General features: G+C 29.9%; 1 protein-coding gene and 1 pseudogene across 1 annotated transcript; one reads left to right on the plus strand and one right to left on the minus strand.

Annotated features, from left to right (window-relative positions):
- Nucleotides 1-3,825: 3,825 nt before the first annotated feature.
- Nucleotides 3,826-5,841, plus strand: LOC111042924. The gene has a single exon (XM_022327658.1). The coding sequence runs from the start codon at nt 3,826-3,828 to the stop codon at nt 5,839-5,841; it is 2,016 nt and encodes a 671-aa protein (XP_022183350.1).
- Nucleotides 5,842-8,469: 2,628 nt separating this feature from the next.
- Nucleotides 8,470-20,418, minus strand: LOC111042944 (annotated as a pseudogene).
- Between the last annotated feature and the right edge of the window lie 1,303 nt (nt 20,419-21,721).

Here is a 21,721-nt window from a genome sequence, read left to right on the forward strand (position 1 = left end):
GTTATTTGAACGCTCGATATTATGTAATGTACTTTCGTGTACATTCCAAATTTTAAGTGGAAAAAGAGGTGGTACTTTTCGGAATTTCTATTTATTTCTTTAGCCAATACGTCTGTATGTCCCATTTACGTAGGTTTGATCAAAATATTCCACCAAGTCATGTGCTTCTTCGGGCATGATTTTACGTAAATGAGACATTCCTTCAAATATGTCAAATACCGGCAAAAAAGCCAAACTATCAACTTGTCCACAAAATAACATGAACTCATCATTTTCACGGTACACTTTGTCGCACACTGTCCATATTATTTATCCCACGGTTGTTTTCATTAATTATCGTTAAGTTATCCATAGGACAATTGTAGAGAGTATCTGTACATTTTACTCCATCTTTGATACGTACATAATTATGAAGAACACAGTAGGCTTTTATAATACGAACACAAAAATAGATATTCACATCAATTGGGCAGTGAAATATACGCCATTTGTTTGCAAGAATCCCAAATGTACACTCAACCACACGACGAGCTCTTGTATGTATATAGTTAAAAATTCGCTTGGTATAGTTTAAATTTCTTTTTGCATAAGGTCTTAAAATGTGATTTCCAAGTCCAAACGCTTCATCACCAACGACAGAGAATGGAATGACATTTCTGTCATCATCATTTGGCAAATGCCTCCCGGAGGAGATATTAAGCTGATTTTCAGAAAGCCGTTTTCCCATTTCAGACGTTTTAAATATTTCTGAATCACTAGCTATTCCATAAGAACCAACATCTATGTAAACAAATTTATAATCTGCATCTGTCCAAGCCATTAAAACGCAAGAGAAGAATTTTTTGTAATTAAAATATGATGTTCCGGAATATTCTGGTTGTATCATCCTAATATGCTTGCCATCTATAGCTCCAATGATATTGGGAAAGTTTGTGCGAGTATAAAATTCGTCAGCAATTTTAATCCAGTCATCTTCTTGTTTGATTGCCATAAATAACGGTTGAAGTATGTTCCATATTTGCTCACATGTAGATTTAGTTATATCACGTATTGTAGAAGCTCCCATTAGATACTCAAAAGACAACGAGTTGAAACTAGCTCCGGTAGCCAAATATCTGGAAAGAATTAATTATAATTAAATATTTATTATAACATTGAATTCAAATTTAATAGTTCCATTACAGTAACCCACTTGTTAACTACTGTACAGCAGAGCGACATCCACTTACTTACCCGCTTTTTTGTATTTCAAATACTTTCAAATACTTTTTGATCGAAGTATTATAAATATAAATTATAAGTTAAAATATTGACAAAATACGTAATATAATGACGAATATTTGCAAATCATTTTGTGTTAGGAATTTATAAAAAATTTTTTACTTTTAAATCTAAGTTTTCAAAATGTAATACAAGATTCCTCATAAGTTTGTCTACCTTTATAAAAAAAATGTCTACAAGAAATTCACATTAAATTTTAAGTTCAAAATTTATCTAAGTCTCGAACATTATTATCAATCATCAGAATTCAAAAATTATAAAGTATTCAGTTTTTATAAATGAGGATTGAAATTTTAAAATAAAGATCCTCATAAATAGTTCATACTGTAACCAAAAAATTTAATAAATTAATTAATTCAGTTTTTTTACAGATATTTTATATTCAATTGTAGACTAAATTACGTATTAAAACCAATAATAACGATTTTGGTTAATTTGTTGTAATTTAAAAATATTATTCATGGATAGGTATATGAAACTTTTAGAGTAAATTGTTATATTTTATACACACAATGAAATTTTCAAATGTAATTTTTTTGGTCAATATATATTGTACTTATTATTATATTTTCATTATTATTATTCAGGTCATGAAGTGCAAAAAACATGGGCTAATTTACGGACTTGTTTTCGTAGAGAATTAAACGCCCAAAAAAACACAAAATCAGGACAAGCTGCAACCAAGAGGCGTAAATATGTGTATTTTGAAAAATTATTATTTTTACTTCCTTGTATGGAAATTCGCGAACAGAAGGTAACCTGGAACCAAATGATTCTCATGAAGACGAAGACGACAACAACAATAACGACACTGGCCCTACCACTTCAACACCTATTCCTAATCGAAAAAAGAGGACTAATGTATCGAAACCAGACGAGTTGGACGAAGCATTAATAAAAGCATTAAATCAGCCGGTTGATGAAGATACAAATGTTGCTTTATCTCTTGTCCCATCACTCCAGAAATTAAACGCAGAAGAAAAACTCGATACTAAAATTGGTATTCTTAAAATTTTTAAACAAATAACACTAGCAAGGCGTTTTCAGACAAGTTCTCAATCAACAAGTAGCTACAATGTCTTACAGCGACGTTGTCTTATCCTGTATATCATCCAGGGAGTAACATCATGCCACCACCACAACTATCTCAGCATTCAAATTATACGTCCAGTTTTACCACACCACACAGTTTGCCTACGTTTCAAGATATTCAAAATACTCCATCGCCAGAAAATTCTAATGATACAGTTCGTTCCCATTTTTCAGATGATACGGAAATATATGACTTATGAACATTGTAATAATATTATACATATATTTTTATATTATTTTTCAATATACTTAATATTGCGGTTTTAACTTTAATAAAATAATAAAAGAGAATTAATAATTTTTGTGGTTTATCTTACCGTATCGTAACACTCAATCTTTCTTCCACAGGTATGGAGAGTCTTAACTGTGTATTCTCCTTCGCTATTGCTGGTCCAATTAATTTGACGAGTTCATTGAAGCTAGTTATGCTCATACGATAGTAACCAAAAAACTTTTCTGGGAAATTCAATAATTTGGAATGCAATGTATGAAATTTTCCATGCAATAATCTACTACTATAGATTGGATGCACCCAATATTCTCTATTTCTCTTCTTCATTCTCTTCATAATCCGTCTTCGTTGTATTAACGCAATAATAACATTTCTTGACAACATTTTTAAACGAAAGGTATACTAAAAATCGACTACTATCGTCAGCAGAATTCAGTACCTAGTGTACAACTCAATAAGTTTTACAATTACCTCTCGATCAATAATGTCAGCTCTGAATCTACCTCTATTCTATGTAACATACTGCCCAAGTGAATCCCTTTCCATGGCTGTAACCTACTCAGTTATAACTGAGTCATTTGTGTACCCAAGTGTTTGTAAAGAACAAAGTAACCATGCAGTATATTATCTAAGTAAAATTATTTTCTAAATATTCTATTTTAAATTAGCCATATTGTATAGTTATAAATGTATAATCAATATATTATTATTATTATTATTATTATATGATAATACAATTGTGACAAATAAAATGTAAAAATAAAATGTACGAAAATTAGGAACCTAATTATTTTGTATGATGCGTACTATGCAGGTATGCTAAATATACTTAGTTATAAAAAAATATTACTTGCATACCTATATAATATTGTAAATATAATTTTACATTAATACATAATAGGTCTTACCTCTTTCTTCTTTTTCAGTAGATGAAAAATTATTCCAATTTGTAGAATAAACTGACCCCCAGGGGAAACACTACATGTGTTACGGGTATGGTGAACCCGGGGCCCCGAGCTCCTCTCCTCCCTAGGTAAGGGAGGTTGATCGTAGGGCTAACAACCCTACATCGGAAAACACTCCAAATGTTAAGAAACCACAAAACAAGCCTCGGATATGGAAGAGATTAGAGAACTGGACAAAGACTGGAATCGGAAAACTGCATCAAAATTGGGACTTGGAATATTAGAACTTTAAATAAACCGGGTGCGTTACAATGCATGCTGGACACTACCCAAAATTACAATATTGCTATACTAGCTTTACAAGAGGTTAGATGGCCTGGTGAAGGAAACATAAAAAAGGACGATAAAACAATTTTCTATAGTGGTAACAGAAACGGAAAGTACGAAAATGGAGTAGGATTTGCAGTAAGTGAGCCTATCTTAACACATGTCAAAACATTTCAAGCAATAAATGAACGCATATGCTACATACGATTAACAGGACACATATTTGACATAGTAATAATTAACTGCTACGCACCAACGGAAGAAAAAGGAGAGGATATCAAAGAAAGTTTTTACGAAGAACTAGATAGAGTATGGGATTTAATACCCAATTACTGTGTTAAAATTGTACTTGGAGACTTAAATGCTAAAGTGGGAAGAGAGGAGATGTACCAACCAACCATAGGTCGAGAAAGTCTCCATGACAAAAGTAATGACAATGGCACACGCTTAATTAACTTCTGTATGACTAATGGATTGACCCTAAGTAGCACATACTTCCCCAGAAAAGACATTTATAAACAAACATGGATAGCACCAAATCGAGTGGTAAAGAACCAAATAGACCATATAATGATACAAAATAAACAGAAAGGATACATACAAAATGTCAGAAGCTATAGGGGTGCCGATGCAGACTCTGATCACTATTTAGTCATAGCAAGATTCGCATTAAGACTTTCAGAAAAAAGAAGAACAACCAATATAAAATCATCAATAAAATACACTATTGAAAAACTTAGAGAAGAACAGATACACGAGTTTTATAGACAAACCACACATGATGAAATATTAAAATTAATAACTGAAAGTAATGAAGAAAATATAGAACATACATGGAAAAATATACAAACGACAGTTACAGAAGGAGCAAAAAAGTGCTTAGGAATATGCAAAAATACTAAAAAGAAACCCTGGTTTAATGCGAATTGCAAAGAAATTATAGATAAAAGAAATAAATTACGAGAAATCGCACTAAAACATCCTACAAATGAAAATATAGAACAATACACAGCAAGTAGAAAAGAAGCTAATAAAATACTAAGAAAAGAAAAAAGACTAGAAGAGAAAAGAAAGATCGAAGAAATGGAAAATAACAGATATAACCCTAAACAATTTTTCAATACTAGTAATACTATTAAGCAAAGTTTTAAACAACAAACATTAATGATAAAAAATCAAGTAGGAGAGCTGGTCACAAATAAAAGGGAGGTTGCAGAAGAGTTCAAAAGCTATTTTGATAAACTACTTAATAATACAACTATTAGAACAAATGAACACACAAATATGCAATATAGTACAGTGGAGCCATACATTAGCTCGCCCTCGAGATCGGAAATCAACGCAGCGATTAATAGACTGAAAAATAATAAGGCACCTGGAGAAAACCACATAGTAGCAGAACTAGTGAAAAATAGCGGAGAAGCAGTGAAAAATGAAATGTGGAAACTGATCAACATAATTTGGGAAAAACAACAGATACCTGAAGAATGGAATACAGCCATAATCTGTCCAATATTTAAGAAAGGAAATATACTAGAAACAAAAAATTACCGAGGAATCTCCCTTTTAGATACCTGTTACAAAATACTATCTTCAATCCTATTAGAGAGGTTAACTCCCTTTGCTGAAGAAATCGTTGGAAGATACCAATGTGGTTTCAGAAAAGGTAGATCAACAACAGATCAAATTTTCATTCTCAAACAAGTAATGGAAAAACATTACGAATTTAATAAAGACTTATACATGGTATTCATCGACTACAGGCAGGCATACGATAGTATACATAGAGAAGAGTTATGGAAAGCCATAATTAGCTTTGGTATCCCAAAGAAATACGTTGATATGGTAAAACTCTGCAATGCCAAGACCATGTGTAAAGTAAAATTTTTAGGAGAGCTGTCATCGGAATTCGAAATTAACTCAGGACTACGGCAAGGCGATGCCTTGTTCCCTGACACTATTCAATATAGGTTTAGAGAAGGTCATAAGAGAATTAACACATAGACAAAGGGTGGCGATATTAGGGAATGAATCGATATTAGCGTATGCAGATGATTTAGTCATATTAGGCAACACCAGACAAGAAATCACACAAACTACATCTGAATTGTTGGAAGCTAGTAAAAAGATGGGGCTATGCGTAAATCAAGAGAAGACTAAATTTATGGTACTCTCTAGAAACAACGAAAATCAACATAACTTACAAGTAGGTAATCTAACTTTTGAAAAAGTGGAAAACTTCAAATACCTAGGAGTGAACATAAATAGTAAAAACGACATGCATCGAGAAATAAGTGAAAGAATAGCTAGTGGGAACCGGTGCTATCACAGTATAAGTAAACTACTAAAATCCAAATTACTGTCAAGAAAATCAAAAACTTTACTCTATACAAGCTATCTAAGACCAGTAATCACGTATGCATGTGAGACATGATCCTCAACGAAAGGCGATGACAACAGATTGGCAATATTCGAACGAAAGGTACTTAGAAACATTTTTGGCCCAATATATAATACAGAGTTAAGAATTTTTGAGAGAAGGAAGAATGAAGATCTATACAGACTATTTTCAAAGCCCAATATTACGACGTATATAAAAATTAAGAGAATGGAATGGTTTGGACATGTATGGAGAGCCGATGGCGACATAATCAAAAAAGTACTAACAGAGGTCAGAGACCATACAAAAAAAAGGCCAATAGGCAGACCACGAACGAGGTGGAAAGATGCGGTAGAGAAAGATATCAAGATGCTGGGAAGAAATATGACAGTTGACCTGTCATTGGAAAGGGAAAGATGGAGAGAATTGCTTGTGGCAGCTCAGGTCCTACAGGGACCGTTAAGCTAAAGAAGAAGAAGAAGTAGAATAAACTGAGTCAGCTACCTTCATCCAACATGATTTTTTTAAGTCCTTATCGCTGTATTCTTTAGAACTCATGTCCCATAAACAAGGATAGTTCTGGACTTCCGAAATTAATTTCTCCGTAGAATATATGTTAATTTAGGTATGTTAATACAATTAAAAACTATCAATGTTTTATAAATTATAAAATATTATAATTTAAATTTAAAACCGCAACCGATAATCCCCATGTGTGATCGGCTCAATATTAAATAAAGTGTTTTAGGATATTTTCCGAACCGCATCGGTAAAGTCAACCGCAACCTGTTGCAGCCCGTTCCCGACGATTTCAAATCGGTTCGCCGAATCGGTCAGTCTGGCCCTGATAATGCGGTTTAATGTTAATTATGGATGTCGCGGTCGTTTAACGATCGGTTGCGTTTTATCGGCAACCGACAAAACGCATAGTTCGATCCGGCACTAATACACTAATACAGTAATACCTACCTAGTAACTACAGCTAAAAATTAAAATGTTAATGTACAATAATATAAATTTACTTGTAGGTATGTATAAATATGATTAAAAATTAAAGTACCTAAGTATATATGTTAAGAAAAAAATTGATGATTAAATAAGAATTTTTATTTCATCTGGAACTAAAAAAGGAACTAGTTCTTTTTCCAAAGAAACGACAAAGGAACGAATTCTTTTTTTTTAAAAGGAACAAGGAACGGAACGAATTCCTTTTTATAAGGAACTTGACAAACACTGGACTAATAAATAACTATCATCTTAAGTACAGCTTCACCTGGCTGAGTCAGCATTGTACATGTCCTGTCTGGCATAGTAATAACACTGTAAAATATGATTTAATTATAACTCATAAATATAAGATTTGCAGTGCTGGACTTGAAATAGGGGGGCTCTATTTACTTTAAAAAAAGAACATCCACGTCACTTGTTAAATTTTATAATAATAACATAATAATAGTAAGAGTTTGCTAACATTTCTGAAAATTAGTTGAGGTACTCCATGCTCATCCAAGTCAAGCATTGAATACCTGTATATAATATACTATTTTATAATAAGTAAATTAATTATTTACTGTTCTCTTACAGAAAGCACATGCTGTAATTTCCAGCTCCACGAAGAACTCAATTTGGTACTCACCTCATCATATGCCGATGGGCGACCTGTATATCTTAAATCGTGGGACCCACTCTCCAGTATATTTTAATTTGTGGTACCTATTTTACCTATTAACTAACATTTATAACTATATCCAATAAGACATTAAAAATTTAAATCTTCAGGTACTCACATATTTTTTACTCCAAGCTGAGGTCATTCAATGTATTAGTTTTAAATTGTGTCTGTATGCACAAAAATTAGTCAGAAAAATCATCTCCTTTAAGGAGATATTTCTTTTCTTAAGGTGAAAGGAACAGGGAAGGACATTAATTTTGATTTTCCAATTGGATGCCCATTTTTCTATTTTTATAAGATGCAATTAGAGATTGGATGATGCTACAATGTTATTACAATGTTCACTTATTACTGCTGTGCCATCTGTGTAGCAATTAGAATATTATTAGCATTTGGTATGTCTGCAGTGAAAATAAAAACTTTTAACTTTTGTTCTCCCAAAGTTTAAATTACCAACTATTTTGTTTTCTATATGTTAAAGCATTTGTATGGCTCCAAAAAGTCACGACAGCTAAACCTTTGGACAGGTCATCTCACTCTGCCACTCTGGTAATACTTTAAGATGAACAACACAATTATGTCATTCTCCGTGGTCGATTTATTAATTCAAGTACAATTAAAGAGTAATTATCATCTATCAACATATTTTCTAAACTTACAATTAAAACTCTACCTCTATAAAAGTCACCAATATCAACCAATTTAAATAAACAGCATTCACTTTGGATTACTATTAACCTTGTACTGAATTATCTGTCTATGACCTATGTACTCAACTTTTTATAAAGATGTCATAATATGTTCATAATGATGTGAAAAAAAACAATTGATGTATCAATTTGCATATATTACACTATTGAGTTCCCAATCCACAATTTCATTTTCATAAAATTATTATTTTAATCATCAAAACATAATAAAAAAATTAAATTAAATCCAATATTATAACATTTAAACTTTGTAAAATTCAAACTATTAAAATCATATTTTTTGAGCAAATAGGTATCATTATTATAATTTTTTTTTTTATCGACACCCATCTGTGATTTGATCTGTCAATTTATACTATGCATTTAGGACAAACAAATTGCTTCATTGGCACTCCACATTCCATAACACAATAAAAGTGGCCATTCCGACATTTACGCCAATGCCTTTGAGCTTTACTGCATCTTGAAAAACTGGTAGACATAGCAGCATGAATTATCTGTCTATCTTTAACAGCTATAACTGCAGGCTCATCAAATTTCTCATAAATCAACTCAGTAATTTTTTTTATTTTTTTATCTCTGTCAACAGTATATATTTTACAAGACATTAATAGAGCTTCCATTTTTCTTACTGAGCCTTTTAACTGAATCGCATGAGAACTATCCATATCAAGTGCCTTCTGAAATTTTGAACTGGACATGATCTCATATAAACTCATAATCCTTGCACCACGAGCCATCTCCATGTTGATATCAAATTTTTGCTGATTCGATAACTGCTGTGAATAAGTGAATGCAACAGAAAGAATCCAATCAAAGTGATTAATAATATATTCTTTTCTTTCGGCATCTTTGAGTTTTTGAATTCTATTTTTATACTTTGAAGTAGATTTAAACAAATCAATGACAAAATTCAATGATTCAATGTCCTTGGCAGGTAAAGAGAACTTAGAACGTTTTTGAGTCAAAGATCCAAGTAAAGGCTTGCAAAATGTATCCCATAAATGTTTGATTCTATAATATCTATGTTTTGTATCACAAATATAATTTGAAAAAAAATTGTTATCCAAGGATCTTAATGAATCAATTATTGTTTTCATTTTGTGGCGAATTACAGCTACTTCCCCATATTGTTTTATTTTTATTTTTGATATGTCTTCTAGTATAACTTTTACTTGATTCATAAAACGTTGGGTTTTTAAAATAGGTGTCTTACATAAAGGACACTGTTTAAAACATATTTCTTCATCATTTAAGTTCATCCAATTTATCAATGTTTCAGATTCTATTATATGTTCACAATCTACTAAATAAACAAACCTAAAAATATCACATGATTAACATTAAACAATACGTAGAAAAATCACTCTGATACACGACACTCATAGAATATATTATTAACTTTGTGAGTTAATTGTATAATCTATATTCAATGTAGTATAAAAAAAATATAATTATATATTGATATGACATATAATCTTAGAATTTTATGCCAAATTGAATCATTGGCTTCTACGAATATATAAAAATGAATAATTAATGAATAGGTACAATATAATTTATACCTATTAGTAATATATCTATTAATTTCTGAGATTTGTATCAAAATAAAAAATATAAATGGCTCACAACTATTCCTTACAATTTACCTTGCATTTTGTACATCTTCATTGCTAAAAACAATTGTTGGAACTTCATCTTCTTGACAAATGAGGCAGAGAGGGGGACACGGTTCACCACAAAAACCTATACACTCAAGCCCACATATCAACTTCAACATGCAAGGCATAAAACAAGGCTTTCGATCACATATTTCATAACATTTTCTGGTACATTTCAAATGTGGACACACCCACTCACATTTTTCCTATTAACAAAATCAAAACCAACATATCAATTATAATTAAAAGATCCAAGTACTTTTAACAGAATATATAATTAATTTAAACATTCACAACCAAACATTTCTAACATCAAAAACATCCACATTATGTGGCTGAAGGGAATAAAAATAAAAGTTATACATTTATAATTTTATCAGTTATTATTTATTTATTACCTCACATGGTATACATGCATTTCCACACAAACAACTACATTTAGAATGTAAACATGAATAGACACATTTCTGATTACAAGGTGGACACCGTTCCTTACAAGGGAATTTACATCTGTAATTATAAATTATTATACATGATTATAAACAAACCAATAGGTTTTAAATAAAAATGTTTACACATACGTATGATTGCATGGATTTATCTTGTTGCAAATCTTACTACAAGGCATATGTAAACGTCCTTGTTTACATTCTCCACATGTTCCCAAACAAATATCATTACAATTTAATTTTTGTAAACATGGTTCACGGCATTTATCAAGTAGATATTGGCTGTCCAGTCTGAACTCTATAATATAATAATTTTATTTTTTATTTGAATTTCCAATTTACAAAATACATGTTCTACAAACCAAAAAATTTTGAAATTCTAAAATAAATTCTATTTTATAAATAACATGAATCATAGGAGTGCACACAACTGAAAGCAGTAAGCAGATACAGAATATGCTGCGTCTGAACTTTTTTCAGGTGGACGCACTTTCCTAACATTGAATTATGGAATGCAATAAATTTTACTTTCATACAATTTTGTACAATGCCAACTGTATACAATGTATGTTATAATTTATAATTTAAAAGAATTTTTATATATTTTCTACGATTTCTTTACATTTCTACAGCCCTCCCATCAAAATTCAGATTTTTATGCGAATCCTTCTCCCCTCAAAAATACAGGAAATAAAATTTGCATTTTCGTCTGAAATATTTAAAAACAGTACGGATTAATTCTATGGAGCCTCCGGAGCCAGAGCTCTGCATGCAAGAAATGAACATATTAGTCATAGAGCTATAGAACTATATGTATTTAAAATTTAAATATCAAAAAATAAATGTACTTGAAAAAAATCAAACATTTGTATTTATAGATAATTTGAAAAAGAAAATTATAAATAAAATAATATTATTTTACAAAGATATTACCTTTATCCTTGTCACAACATAAAACCCAAACGCTATTATGACCACAAGAAAGTTTACTCTTTTTTTGCAATACTATTTCCTCACAATCTTTAGTTGCACATTCTTCTGCGCATAAATTCTTACACATATGCCCGCAATCTAAAATTCGGTTACATATTTTAGTGCAAAGCTCACGTTCTGGTAGAGTTTTACATTTCATAGTGATTGAATGGCCACAGTCTGGTATAACTTTTACTACCTGAAATATATAGATAAAATAAAATAAATAAAACGGGAGGGTGTAATAAAATACTCAACTTACTTGTTTTTCACAAGGTTTACATTTTTCATAGCATTTAAATTGACACTTATGGTCACATTTTAATGGACGATCACAAGGAAGAATACATTTAATCTCATCAATATTTAATCCACAAAGACTATCATTCTTGATGTGTCCACAACGCAGAACTTTCTGAACTTTAACATCGCAATATAATGAACAATCTTCATAACACATCTTTTGACATTTGTGATTTAAAGAGCACTTTTTGCTCATATTTTCACAAGGTTTTAAGCATTTATACTGTGGATATATTTATAAAATAACAATATTAAAATATAAAATAATTTTTCAAAAACTAATAGTAGAGGTACCTTCTCGTGTTCTGGATCATCATTCTTGTGACAATTTTTTTCACAAGCATGACCACAATCTAACCGATCTATACATTTATATGAGCAGTTTGGTTTTTTGTCATGACATTTTTTTAAAATTGTATGACCACATATTTCTAGGACAACTTCCACCTAAAATTAAATTCAAGTGCATTGTGTATATGTAATTTAAATAATATAACATGAAAATAAATAGTAATAAATCCAACCATTTCTTCACAGGGATAAGTAAGAATATCAACAAAACATGGTAATGTTAATTGGTGACCACACGGTAACTCTTTGATTAATGGCACAGCGCACTTTCCACAATCCATAAAACAGTTTTTTTCACATGGATGATTATAATCACAAAACCTATGATATAAAATTACATAACAAAATAACTTTTTAAGAAAATGGTAAATTAAAACATTATACTTATTACACGGCTTCATGCATTTAAATTTCAAATGCTCACGGTCATAAGAATGACATACACTTGAACAATAATGACCACACAATAACAATGATTTACACATAATGGAAAAACCACCACCTTCCTTAATAATATCAAAATCTTCACTCCTTGCAACTTTTGTCATAATACCAGAATGAACAGCACATTCTAAAGTCAATTCATCGCCTTAAAACAAGTCATGCAATCAAATTTAAATTAAAACTATCGACATTATACAATATCAACAAAACTATAATTTTACCGTAAGAACCCTGATTTACTAAAGTTTCTTTTATTTGTTTCCACAAATTACCAGATTTGTACAGATTGTCCATGTTACCCATTATGTAAAGTCCATACTTTGCTCTTGACAATGCAACACATATTCTGTTCTCAGTTTTCAAAAATCCAACATTTCCCTTTTCGTTACTTCTAACTAGTGATAGCAATATTATATCACTTTCTTCTCCTTGATAATTATCTACCACTGTGATCTTCATCCCTTCTAATATTGAATGTTTTTTGCTCAACTTAAAATATATTATACAATGAATTATTCATATTTTAATACTTAATAATTTCAATAAAAAAAATAATATTAATAATGCTTTGAATCAAATCAGTTATCATTTATATTGTCCTAAATTAGAACTTAAAAACAGGCTTACCGAACGAATTAGAAATAATTGACCACTATAAGTTGTTAATATTGTAACTTGATCAGTTTTATATCCTTGTAAAATTAAATGTCTGGCAAACATAATTAAAAATCTAGCTTCATGTTCGTTACATTTGCTTGAACTTTCCTCCACCTGAATAGTCAAAGTTAAACAATAAAACAAATTGTATTAATTGAATTGCATCATGATAAAATACAGTAACAGATATTACATACATCGTTTTCATATATATTATGATTTAGGAAGAATACATCTTTTGTAACACCACGTATGTGTTCCCTATTGTGAACAGAAATATGATTTTTCAATTCATTGTATATTGATGGAGTTATAAGAGATGATATTTCAGGGCGCATTCTATGTTGTTCGCCTAACGTGTAACAAGGTACATCATTGTTGACCAGTTGACCATACGTTCAAACAACGAAATATCAAAATTAAAATCTTTTGCCAGTTTGTAAACTGCATTACTAGGACGTAGTTGTTTATGATCACCTTTAAAATTACAAATAATTAACTTACACATATTTTTGCATATGGTTACTTACAAATACCTACCTATTAATATTAGATGTTGGCAGTGACTTGTGAAAGAAGAGACAATATGTGCTTCCAGAACTTCAGCAGCTTCTTCAACAACCACTGAAAATTAATATTTATTATACAGTTTGTTAAAAAAGTAATTTAAAATCATTATTCTTACCAATTGGTGATTCTAATCCTTCTAGCATTATTCTGTGTTTAGCAGCACCAGTTGTAGTTAATGCTATTACATGCATCTTATTTAAGAGCTCTACATTTTGCAACTCTCTTAACTCAGCATATTGCTTATAAACTTGAGTATACTTTAGTTCACAATCTATTATTTTTGGATCGAACATAGCTTTGGTTTCTTTTACCCAACGGAAATATAAAGACCATCTTTGTCTCATATTTAGAACATTCAATTTTTTTATTGTTTGTGGTAGTACTATATCATCATTAATCAAATTCATCATAAAAACAAAATAATCTTGTATTTTCTCCATTATACCTAAGTTGAATTTGGCTTCTTCAGAATCATAAAGACATTTTGCATCAACATTCGATTGATTCTCTAACTGTCTACTATACGTGTACTGTTCATTACAAGCTTTTTTTATGTCATTTAATGTGATAATATAAATAACAACATTTTCGTGATAATGTTTTAACTGTAAGTCATCTGGTTTCACTTCATCATTATTCTCATCAACTTGTTTGATTTCTAACAACTTTTCCGAGTGAAAAACTTTATAAACCAATTCATTTGTTATTTGAGTTATAAACCCAATAGGATCTACCTTAAAATAATTTAAATCTTTGAATAACCAAGTGAGAAGGTCCAAATTTGTTCTAAAAAAATAATGATAACATTTGGGCATACCGTTTTTCAACAATGACAACTCTAATATTCCATTGTTATATGATACAACTTCACTACATTCCTTAAAATACTGTATGTTCCCTATAGTAGTTTTCACTTGATCTTCAATATTTTGAAGACCTCTATTAGTTGTAATGGATCTTCTGTACATACGAGATATATTCTTTAAACTGTATTCTTCAATTATTTTTGATTTAGATTGACCTCCAATTCTAATAACTTTGTTTGTAAAACTCAATATGCCTTCCATAAATTGGTCAAGAGCATGATTTGTGTAACAAACTACTAAAATTGGTTTGGTGAGTAATGGATTGTCGTATAAATTATTTATAATTGTTTTCATTATTTTCAATCCAATGAATGTTTTTCCAGTACCAGGTGGTCCTTGAATAACTGTAAATTCTTGTGTCAACACCGCTCTAAATGCTCCATGTTGCATTTCGTCGAGTCCTAGCTATTCTTGTGTAGGCCAATGATTTTGACTCAGTACTTGAAATTTAACCAAATCATCAATTGCATAGTAGGTGTGTTCAGGTAACTCATCAATATAATATGGATAGTCGATCTTATTACAAGCTGATATTATATACTTTTCCATAGGGAAATTATGACTATTAATGTTTTTAAGAACTTCCATTGAACATTTATATGGTTCAAAAAATACTTCACTTTCTACCATAGTTAGAGGCGTATTGAATAAAGGTTTTGCATCTTCTAATAATTCCACGATTAACTTTCCTTGTGTCAAAAGTTCAATTTTCCGCTCCATAACAATGCCCAAAAAAAAAGTTTTAAAATCATTTCCGGAAAATAGTAATAAAGATCCATACATAAATCGTTTTGCCATATCCCAGTTGATTCTTAATTTATATTTTTTTTCAAAGTTAACTAGATAACCATATTTATCACGAACAAATTCACCTTTCTTTTCAAATTCAATGTCACGGTAAATACGGATATTATTTATTTTTTTTCGACGTTCATGTTGATGTTGATTATTTATTGTGTCTTTATAAAATTGTATACCGTCTCGTAGTGGAGCAATGAAATCTTCACGTAATAGACGAAATTGAACATCTAAATAGTGTTCTACATTCTGATAAGCTCCTTTAGAGATATTAGGTCGTAAAAATCGTTCTCCACGTTCGAGATCAATTGCAGTTGGATATGCAGTTAGTTCTCTAAAATCGTCAGGTGGAGGCATGAGTTGGGCAATATTTTCAAATACTAATTTTTCTTTCAATTTTAATTCTTCTGTTAATTTAGTTTAGTATCATTGATTTTTTGCAGTAGATCATTCATTTTAACTATGGTGGTTTCATTTATTTTAATGGGATTACAAAAACTTTTTATACCATTTAAAGCAATATTACTACTGACTATAATTTCCTTTAATTTTTCTTCTGTGGTTTTTGGAAACAAAGAAGTTATAGATTGAAACACAACTAAACAATCTTCATAAAATGTATTCATATTGTTGCATCGATTTAAGTTTTTTTCTGTTGGTGTACTCAATATATATGTTTTTAGGTGATCAAAAAATTGATTACATGTTAGTTCTGTGAGTAAAAATGTTTTGCTTTGTGTTAATTCAGTAGAACAAATCTTAGCTGATACTTTCATAAGCAAAAAAATCCAATCTGGTTCTTTATTTTGTTTAAATAATTCCATGAATCCATTCAAATTATTAGACATCACAAATACAATTTCAGAAGGGTCTTTACAACTTAATTTTTCAAGGTTCTCAATTCCAAGACTATACTTTTTTATATTTATTTCTTTAAGGTTGGCATGCTTAGCTTTTTTTCCTCTCCATCTTTCTTGTCTATTTTGTGAATTTTGTTTGCATTTTGGTTGTTCTTGTTTATTTCCTGTAATCTGTTTTTTTTCTCTTTTTTTCTTAGACTTAGAACTACTTGATTGTGACTGTTCATTTTGCTCGTTGGGTGACTCTATTACAAATTGAATATTTTCTACATTTGCTGATGGATTTGTTCTTAAACTTCTACGTTGATGATATTGACGTTTGACATTCTTTTCTTTGTATCTATTTTTATACATTATTTCTCCAATCTTTAACTGGTATTTTCATTTGTTTATCCTGTTATAAATTAAACACATAAGGTAGTAAGTGATGGATTTTTACTTATGGTTTACATATTTTAAAAATTATTTAATATCGGTACACTTTTTACAGTACTTATTGCAATTGATTACTTTTAGATTCAGAGCCGACAGCCGAAGCCAATTTAGGATCAATATTAATATATTGATTCTAGTATTCTACAATGATTTGTGTTTGTGTGTCTAAGACACTTTTCGTAAAAAAAATTCACGGGGTGATCTCAAGAGAGACGATGATGTGGTTAGAAACAAAATAACGAATTGACGAAAGTTATTACTTCGAGTTTCGACTTCTCCACGACTTGTTATCTATCATTATGAAACTTTCGCTACACCGAATACACATTAGTAAGAAATTCGATGAATTTAAAACGCTGCATTTATTTCTATATCCATACGGATGAACATTGAGAAGCAACAACCGATAACTATCATAATAAATTATTACGAAAATCAACAATTCTCACTATCATGTAAAAGTATTAAAATTTTCACTTTTGTCATAATTTGTTTTAATTATTGTTAGAGTTTATAAATCAAAAATATTATTTAACAAAATAAATTAATCATTTCTGTTACGTATTAATTAATGTTTACATATATACATGGTGTAGGATTGTCCTATCAAACGCGACGTGTATGCCTCGCACGACAATTAGTTTTACTTGTACCGTTTCTACAATAAACCCATTGTTACAACTTATATCTGTAAACTGTGATTATATTAATTTACGTTTAATCATTGTATTCATATTAATGCAATGACTCAACAATTTCAATAGGTAGCTGTCTGATTTTTGCCATTTTAGGATAAAACAGAAACACGGTCGTCATCGTTATGGCTAGTGAGTAGTGGTTATTTGGTACATAATACTATTGATTATAAATAATATTTATAATAAATGATAACACATAATAATAATTGGCCTAATTGTAAAAAAAGAAATTAAATTTATGTTTGTAGGCACTTTTTTAAGATCAAAAACAACCATGGAACATAAAGGCATAGTACCTATATGGTTTTCCAGAAGTCAGAAATATTTTTGCAAACAAACTACCATTTTTTGAATTTTTTATTCGAAAACTGGTTTTGCATAAAAATTCCCTTCTTTTCTTATTTTTTTGTTTGTTTTTCCTCTTGCTTTTGATAACTATTAGGAATTTAAAATGTTGAACCACCTCCCGAATGAACCAACTAGCAACTATATTCATTTTCCCGCCAGAAAAGTTACTGTTAAAATATCGAATCACTTTTACTGTCCCAAACCATGATGACAGACACAAAAAAATATAAAATGTAAAATTGTAAAATCATCGCTTCAATCACCTTCATCGCTTTGTTCGGGATTTAAAATTGAAAATTTTATCAATTTCAACTACGAAATAACTTTCAAATTTACGAAATTCGTGAATTTTGTCGAATTTGATCTAATAATCCTGATGAACAAAATCATGCTAGTATAAATCTTTAACATTTTTGAACTGATATTATAGCAACTTATGAGGAATCATTGTTTCAAACTTTTTGACCCAACGAAAAAAATTGTATTGAGATTTAAGAAAAAAAAAACTAATAAAAATTTAAAATCAAAAATGTTCATAAATAGCTTAAGACCATTCATCTCGATAACAAGGAAAAAAAATAGTCAAATATACAAAAATATTGTTATGTAAAGAAAATGATAAAATTCATAGTTAGTGACAATGCTAAGTATCTTCGGTTATTCATTTATAGTTATTTAGCAAAATAAGATAATCATTTCGATCAGCATTCATTAATTTAGACGCTCGTAAAAAAATATTGTGGAATTACGATAAACTTCTTTTTTTAGCAGTAGTTTTTTAATATACCACTGGTGACTTCCTCAATGACGCGGTACGAGATATTAGATAAGTATAGTACTTACTAAGTACCTACACTCGACGTCTTGACCACTAACGCACATCAGAGTGTACCTACTTTCCCCCTTTTTAATTATTTAAAAGCTGGAGTGTTTACTCACTGTTTAAAAATAATTTATTGCTCAGTTTTTATTACAACCATATTCACATTTTTAGATGATAACAATCAACAGAGAGCTGTTACATTGTCTTACTAGACAAAACAGTCATTAGCAAAATTATAAGCTCTGCTTGACTTCTACTGAGTTCTACTAGATATTCTATAGGCATCAAGACAACAAATAATTTTACAAGTTTAGGTACCTACTACTATACTAGAGTTTCATCAATAAAAAGTACCTAGTAACCAGTGGCGTACATTCAAATTTGCTTCTGGGAGGGGTTTAAAAAAAATAACCAACACTAAAACCTTCTCTTTAAAATTACCCATTTTTCTAACAATCAAACACATTACACGTATAAATATTAATAGGCAAAATAACAAAACAAATATAAATGTTTACATAAGTACATAACTCACGGCAGTAAAATACTATTTAATATGCACATAGTATAAACGAGTGCAGATTATTATATATATTATATTATTAATTATTAATAATTTTTCAGCCATGATTACTATTTATTTTTCCTTCAAAACCTAAAATATATCGAATGATAATGCTAATAAAACATTATTGCCTATATATCATGCTATATTATTGTTATCGACGATTGACGATGCATGACGTCATTTCGGGAAAAAATAAATACCAACACTAAAATCTAAAACTTCTGTACTTAAAAATAAAATATATACTATATGTCTTATGTGTATGCATATTAACTTAACTGAGTTAAAAAAAAAAAATCATTAACTAGCCCAGTATTGTGTATTTATAATTAATTTTAATATTTTAAATGTTTAGTGTTTAATTTTTTGTTAATAAGCAATTTTAATGTTATAAACTCTAACTAATCTTATCTAAATATTTACCTATGGCTTATGTCAAAAATTTTAACTTATCCAACGGCAGAATAGAATAGAATGAACAAAAAATTCATACTATTATTTAACGAAAATGTTTAACATGATCATTTACGATAGTGCTATAAAAATAGAATCCATTTCACTGTATTATTGTCGTTCACTCGAAATTCAACGATTATAACGCAATCGGTTTTTTCTCCGTTGTCCGATCGAGTCGTTCGAGAGAACGACAATATTAATATGTATGTATGTCCGCACGCAACTATCTGACTGTGCACGATCAAAATTTGATACCTTATATTAGTCTGTAAGAATAAACGTAATCCATATTATAATAATATGTAATGTAGCCTGTATAGGTACATACTTGAACGCGGATAGTTAATCCCTACTTGATGTCTGTGTAGGTAGGTACGCGGAGGTGGAACAGTAAAACAGTATAAATTAAGTACAACGTAAAGCGATTGATATGAGTAAAAAAAACGTAATTTACCGTGGAATCATCGACAAACCGCTATAATGTCGAATATTATTAACTTTTATAAACTAAATTCACTCACTTTATAACACTGAGTACAGACTATGGTGGATTAAATGGCACAGAAAAGAACAATTATTGTTGATTGTTGAGTCGCCCATCTGATATACCCCACCAGTAAAATTGGAATGTAACGGTGAATACTAATAATTGAGTCTCTAACTAATTGTGTCAGTGACATCAATGTATCATTATTTGGGGGGCTGGGGATGGCAACTGCGGCATTTTACCATAAGTATTATACTAATATTTACTATTCACATCAACATTCAACCTTAAGTCCCGGAACATTTAAAATTGATTAATAGTCTTATTTTTAAGGCTATTGACATAACTGCTGATAGACAAACAAATTTGAAATTATATTATTTTATTTTTTAATTACCTAGGTACTTCTAATTGATAACTGCGTAAAGGTATGTGGTACTAAATACAAATGTACTATGGCGTGGACGGCTAGTGAACTTGTGAACAGCATGTAAAAAATTATTATGTTTTTAGAATAGTACAGACTACCAAAATGCCCACGTCAAATAAGGCCTATGGGCTATGGGCTATGACCTATTCACTAATTAATATAATCAAATTAATCAATGATATATAATTGATATAAATGTATAGTATAAATCGTAATGTAAATAATTATGTACCATTTCCATTATTAATTATTGTTGACCATAGAGGCATATTTTGATTGCCGTTGGTAGTTTGATCGTACTATCGTAATCGCGCCTATATATAATCTAATAATTATTTACAATGGCAATAGATAATTATAATAGCGATTATAGCTATAATATATTATGGGCTACTATAGCGATCGCATTTATTTATCCTCCTAAAGTATACCAATACTGCAGGTTTGGATTTCTTATTGTCTTATCTTATTTAGAATTTAAATCCTATGAACAACGTTAAAACAAATTTTGAGACATTATATTTATCAAGATCAAAATATTTTTAAACATTCATGTTATATACATTTTTGTATACCTTGCAATATTCTACAAGTCTACAACTATCCTTTTTCAGAAAAATAAATGGAAAAGTTGTTCTTAAGGCAAACATATTAAGACGTTAAAATCCTAATAAAAATTAATAAAAATTCTAAAAAACAAAAAAGTTCGATGTTATATGCTTATGACTTCAACTTACTGTAAGGCTAGACAAATACAATCCTCGTAAGTTTATCTAACTGGAATAAAAAAAAAAAAATTAACACTACGTAAAAGCACATGCACATAAACTGTGGATGAGAATTAAATATTGAAATACATGATCTATACACAAATATCCGTATACAAGTGGACATGGTCCATTATCCCTAAAATCCGACTGGTAACAACTAACAAGTAGCAACTAGG

The sequence above is a fragment of the Myzus persicae genome, unplaced genomic scaffold (assembly GCF_001856785.1).
Source record: "Myzus persicae strain clone G006 unplaced genomic scaffold, MPER_G0061.0, whole genome shotgun sequence".
NCBI classification, from domain to species: Eukaryota; Metazoa; Arthropoda; class Insecta; order Hemiptera; family Aphididae; genus Myzus; species Myzus persicae.

Coding starts and splice junctions, on each gene's coding strand:
- LOC111042924 (XM_022327658.1), top strand. CDS start 3,826: ATGCTGGACACTACCCAAAATTACAATATTGCTATACTAGCTTTACAA.